Here is a 5,814-nt window from a genome sequence, read left to right as displayed (position 1 = left end):
TAGCACAGTGGTTAGAAGCACTCAGCTTGTAACTGAAAGGCTGTCGGTTTGAATCCACCAGCCGCTTCGCAGGAGAAAGATGTGGCAGTCTGCTTCCACAAAGATTTACAGTCTTGAAAACTCTATGGGGCAGTTCTACTCTATCCTACAGGGTCGCTATGAGTTGGAATTGACTCGATGGCAGTGGGTTTGGTTTCGGGTGTGTGTATACATATATATACTGCTCATAGTCGTTGTAGGTTTATATAGCATCAGTTGAAAAAGTTATTAACATTATGAATTATTTACAATATGATTTTGGTTTAGTGAACTGTTCATTACCCTTAGCATTGACTTGTTAGATGATGTACTATGGTTTAATTTTTTCCTATCTGTGGGTTTACAACATGCTTAAATATTTACAAAGCACTTAAATAAGCCATAGTTATTATACCTGGGAGGAAATTAATTATTTGTCAGTGCTGACTGACTGAGAAACAGGGAGTTTAAAAATGACAAGGGTAAATCCTTGAATGGGATGTTTTAGTGTGATGAATACTTTAATAAACAGAACCCAACTTTTAAACACTAGCAACTCAATAAGCTCAAATTTATGAATCTCATGCTACAAAGTTATGGATCTTAAGCTACAAATTAAGAGATGTAGAAGCTAGAAGCAGCTTAGGTCTTGAGGTTTCAGGAAGAGAGCAGAGAGGAACAGAGGTCAGTGCCTCTGCAATTCTGCATTTGGTACCTACTATACGCTTAACTAGGAGCTTTGGTGGCACAGTGTTTAAAGCGACCAACTGCTAACTTGAAGGTTGGAGATTTGAACCCACCAGCTGTTCCACAGGAGAAAGATGTGGCAGTCTGCTTCAGGAAACATTATAGCCTTAGAAACCCTATGAGGCAGTTCTACTCTGTCCTATATGATTGCTATCAGCTGGAATCGACTTAACAGCAATGGGTTATAGATTATACACTTTTACTGTCTCTTAGCCTGAGGAAAAAGAGTTATGGGCTGGTTTTCTAAGCCTGAGATTTTATGAGGGATGGACTCTTACATCAGGGTCCCCAAAAGCAGAGAGGAGACAGAGATTCTTGGGTAAGGAATTTATTGATGGAGTGCTCTCTGGAGAATGGGGAGTGAGGGGATAGGGCTGGACAAACAGCCCAGCAAGGATGCCATTTCAGGTGAAGACTAGCTGCAAGCCAGTCCTATAGCAGAGCCCTGAAGCTCAAACTGCACCACACATCGGTCCCTCCTCAAGGTAAGGAGAGCGGCATTTGGATTCTTGTCAGTCAGTCACTGACTGGAGGCCATGGGAAAAGAGAATGAAGCTCATAACCTCAAAGGGATGTGGCTCCCTTGAGAACCAGGCCAATTCTGGAGAAGGGGGCAGCTGAGATGTTTCGCACTGACTGGTGTAAGGACATCTAGGCAGCCACACACACGCCACCACAGCTGCAACCACTGCAGGTGGTATCCTTTCATGATTGCTGGATCTTCACAATCCTAACACAGAGGAAAGGTCTCCTGTGTGTCATGAAGTGACAAGGTGAGATGACAGGGCAGGGATGAGGACAATGGGAAAAGGAGATGATTGTAGGCTGTAAAGCCTGTATTTAGATGGGGGGAGTGGAAAAATGTGGGTGTAAATGAACATGTTACATGAAGAAATGGAAACAGAAGAGAAGATCTGATACGGAAGCATCTTACCACTGCACTTTGAGACTGCAGCCAGTGAGCAGGCATGGGTGAGGTTGAGAGGGGCTGATGAACCCTGCTGGTTGAGAGCCAGGGCTTTCAGTTCCACCTGCACAAACATTACTGAAAAAGGTGCTTATTTGAGTGCATCTGCCGATGATTTTGGTGGAAAAGAAAGCCCAGTCATCTACACTTGCAAGCACAGTCCTCTCTTAGTCTCAACCCAACCTTTAAAATGACTCCTCCATCTTACACTTTCTGCATAAAGGGAAAAGGCACATGAAAAGGATTTAAACCTGATAATATATAATGCTCTTTTACTTTTTCTAATCTGTTCAGAGGATTAGTAAGAAAAGTAAATCTCCTCAGACATAAATGTCTAAACTCTTTAGAATTCTTTGATGCACTTTTAAATTAACTGGAAATTCAACTGCAGATTGTGTGTGTGTGTGTAAAATAGTCACAATTTCAGTTACAGGAATAAGCAATGATACAGTATTTTACCTGTAACATAGGAAACCCAGAATAAAAGCAATATTCCCAGAGGAAAGCCAGCTTGGTTCATTGAATAAGGCAATCCTGGAAAACACAAAATGCCCCACCCCTCACATTAATAAGACATATAGAAATAAAGACATTTCCCCCCAATTCCTGTATATAATAGGTTAAGTAAATTTACATACTTACATGACATAGCTGTAAGAATGCATATGACAGTACTACAATTAAATGTTACTGAGCATACCAATACTTATTTCAGAATAAAATGTTATTAATTACGTTAGGGAGCAAGTTTATTAGGTGATGGGATAATAATTAGAAAGTAGCAAATGAAAAATAGATGCCAGTTTATATAAACAATTTTCACTTCAGGAGAGAAGACATGCCCTGGCATATGTAGAGACTAATGATCCCAAATCCTTCCTATTTATTAGCCTGGAAAGGAGGGAGGATAAAAAGGAGTACAGAAGGATTATGGGATATAAAGAAATACTGAGTCTACAGTCAAAATGGGGCAGACATATACAGAAAAAGACAAACATAAGAAGGCAAAAGTATTTTCTAAAAGCTGAGGGATATATAAAATTACATTGTATGATTTTTTAGGGAAATGGACAATTTTAGATTATGACCAATAAAATATTTAAAATCAAACATGTTTAAAATATTTCCATCCAGGGTTTTTATTCTCCGAAAAAAATTTCCTTCAAAATAAAAACCTGCGTAGCACAATTAAGACATACTTTGAAATGTTGCCAAAATAGATCAGCTTAAGGTGTTCATATCAGAAATAAATTCCTGAATTCTGTCAAATAGAGGTGCCTGCCACCTCCCTGGTCCATGGAGGCAGACTTTCAATCATTTTTGTTCCTACTTGTTTCTACTTTGCCTGAGGTACTTCCATTTTATGCACCATTTGAAAAAAAGAAAAAAGTCTGTGCATGGAAACATGTACAATCAACCAACATATTAACTTATGAAAGGTAAGAAAAGTAATTCAATTCAGATAAATGTTTAATTTTCAGAAAATGATGACTGTGACTAAAATGGCAGACTATGTAGTAAAAAGCTATAATCTCAATGAGTATTGCTGTTTTCAAGGACTTTGTTTTGTTTTCTTCCCTTTCTGAAAATGAATATTATCAAATAACAGAAAGATACTAAGCACTGAAAAAAATTTAACTGCCTGTAGCACTATAATGCAATACACTTAAAATTTTTATTTTTTCTTAAGTTTTCCCTTGCTTCTAATATATTGGGAAAATATAAGAGCTGCTTGTTTCTTTTGATTCGGATTGTTTGACTCCTTTGTTAAAAAATTATATGCAGTTTCAAGGAACAGATTTGTATTTATTTACTAAATGATATTTAAAATTAATATATCAAAATAAGTTTTGCACTTTAAAATTTAACACTATATAGATGGGTAAAGAAATACTGTATGGATTTAATTTTTCACAAGATTGTTTACACAATAAAATTTTGTTCCTCAAACATTTCCAAATTTCTGGAGGTTTTCCACTTCTTGAAGGTCAAAGTATGGTGTTTCAAGTAACGGTAGACATTTAAGGAAGAGAAAAAAATTAAACAAGGTGACACCATCAATTGACCAAGCCCTGGTAGTGCAATGGTTAAGCACTTGGCTGCTAACCAAAAGGTTGGCGGTTCAAACTCACCCAGCTGCTCCATGGGAGACAAGAACTGGCAATCTGCTCTCCTAAAGATTACAGCCTAGGAAGCCCTACGGGGCAGTTTTACTCTGTCCTAAGAGTTGGAATCAACCCTAGGACACACAACAACAACGATCAATTGATCTCGCAGCCTATGAAAAAGAAAATCCCCATTTCCCAGACTGTGAGCTTCACCTTAGTCTCACGGCATCTGGAGGACTGTTCTCACACATGGAAAGAGTGTGAATCACAATCCCATCTTCTGCATAAAAGAGACTGGTGCATGTTTCAAAAAAGGAAGGTTTTTATGGAAGAAAATTACAAACTTTACCATTTAAGACTTTTTTTCCTTTAAAAATAACCAATGGACACTAACAGCATAATAAGAGCCTGTTAAATTTGGCCTTTTCACCTAAAATTAAAACAAAACCCACTTACCACTTATACCAGATCCTATGATGGAGTTGACAACATTAAAAACAGCAGCAGACTGACGACAAGTTTTCTCTTTATGATTATGTTCAGAAACCAGGGTTTCTCTGTCATCTCGAGCTCCCTATTTCAATGGATAAAACAGCTATTAAACAAATATTTATTACCTCAAAAAGTTAGAAAAGTATCAGACAAATACACAACGCAGGATGCTAACACGGTAATATTCGTAGTAACAATAAGTAATATCAATGACGATAATAAAATAATAATGAGGATCTTAATAAGTAGAAGAGTAGCTAGTGAACAGCGCTTTGTCGGCAAACTCCATCCTCAAACGTTCTGACTACAGCTGCCCCAAGGTGAGGACTGCTGCACGGAACCCCAGAATACATGACCAGTTAGTGAGGCAATGATGTAGTTTTGTGAAATTAAAAGGGTTAGTGAAAAGTGCCTGCCAAGAAGAAAAGTCAGATTAAGGCAAAACTTTTTTTCTTGGAGAGTTTTCCGCGGTACTAAACCAAGATCCCAGGATGGAGGCAGCAGATCTCTATTGCAGGGTGAAACTTGAAGGGAACTGGTTTCAAAACGTGACCCAGTCGCCAGTTTTACCTGCGGCGGGATGACTGGCAGCTGCCCCTGGTAGCCCATGGCTGCACGGTGTTCCAGAGCTGGGAAAGGAAGGTTCGCGGGCCTGGGCAGCCCGCTCTCGCGGCGTCAACCTCCTCGGCCGCCCACCACACTCGTGTCCGCGCGCGGCAGGAGAGCTGCCAGGAGCGGGTTCCGCGGGCGCCCCGGGGCCCCACCCCCGCGGGCCGGGCGGCCTGCAGCCCCGAGCTCTGCTGGCTATAACCCAGAGCGGTTTTCCACCGCGTTTGCCCAGCCAAATGCACCTTCCTCCTGATGCGGAGATACGCAGGATGTTTCTGCAACCTGTCCTCCTCCCCCCGCCCCCGCCCCCACCCCGCAGCCTTTTTTTTTTTTTAATTCCCAGCGTACGAGGAGAGCGACTCAGGCCCGAAGCTGCAGAGTACAACTTGTGCTGCCCGTGCTGCACTGTCCGGATTGTACAAAGAGTACGATCGCCTCATTTTAATCAATTCTCAAGTTAGTTGCTGTTTTGCTGTTTTCATGCCTAAGTAAGAACACAGTAGCGTCTCCGTCCCCATGGAGCATCGTTTCTATTGCCACCACCTCCTCCACCCTGTACCTCTTCTGTGTCAGAGGTAACAGATGAATATTTAGGTCTGTTATTTTAAATGGAAATCGGAGATTCGGAAGAAAACAAACATAAAGAAAAGAAACTTGTCTCAGGTATTAGCAGACTTGATTACTGAGCATGCTTTGGTCAAATGCTTCCTGGTAACATTTCTGAAAAGAAGACTTAAAGAGATGAAGGACGGACGATGGATTGATAATGGATTCAGGTAATGAACCTTAAATTAGAGCGGGGGAGGAGATGTAAGAGGATGGGGAAGGAAAGTCATCTACAGTGTCAGAGTTAGAGGTTCTTAAATGACCGTC

General features: G+C 40.6%; 1 protein-coding gene across 3 annotated transcripts in view; it reads right to left on the bottom strand.

Moving 5' to 3' along the window:
* The window catches only part of SLC38A11 (solute carrier family 38 member 11), a 59,902-nt gene extending 54,961 nt beyond the window's left edge, over nucleotides 1–4,941 (bottom strand). The window contains exons 1-3 of one of the 3 annotated variants that reach the window (XM_004375573.2): nucleotides 4,903–4,941; nucleotides 4,297–4,414; nucleotides 2,192–2,266 (exon numbers count right to left, since the gene is read on the bottom strand). In XM_004375573.2, the coding sequence (XP_004375630.1) occupies nucleotides 2,192–2,266; nucleotides 4,297–4,414; nucleotides 4,903–4,941 (232 nt within the window). Of the gene's footprint in view, nucleotides 1–2,191; nucleotides 2,267–4,296; nucleotides 4,415–4,902 lie in introns of those variants that run through there. The other 2 variants (XM_004375574.2, XM_004375575.1) reach the window with 2 other exon arrangements.
* Nucleotides 4,942–5,814: the final 873 nt, after the last annotated feature.

This window comes from Trichechus manatus, unplaced genomic scaffold, assembly GCF_000243295.1.
Source record: "Trichechus manatus latirostris isolate Lorelei unplaced genomic scaffold, TriManLat1.0 scaffold00037, whole genome shotgun sequence".
Lineage (NCBI taxonomy): Eukaryota > Metazoa > Chordata > Mammalia > Sirenia > Trichechidae > Trichechus > Trichechus manatus.
The sequence above is the reverse complement of the archived record's forward strand: the minus strand, read 5'-3'. Positions and strand labels throughout refer to the sequence as shown.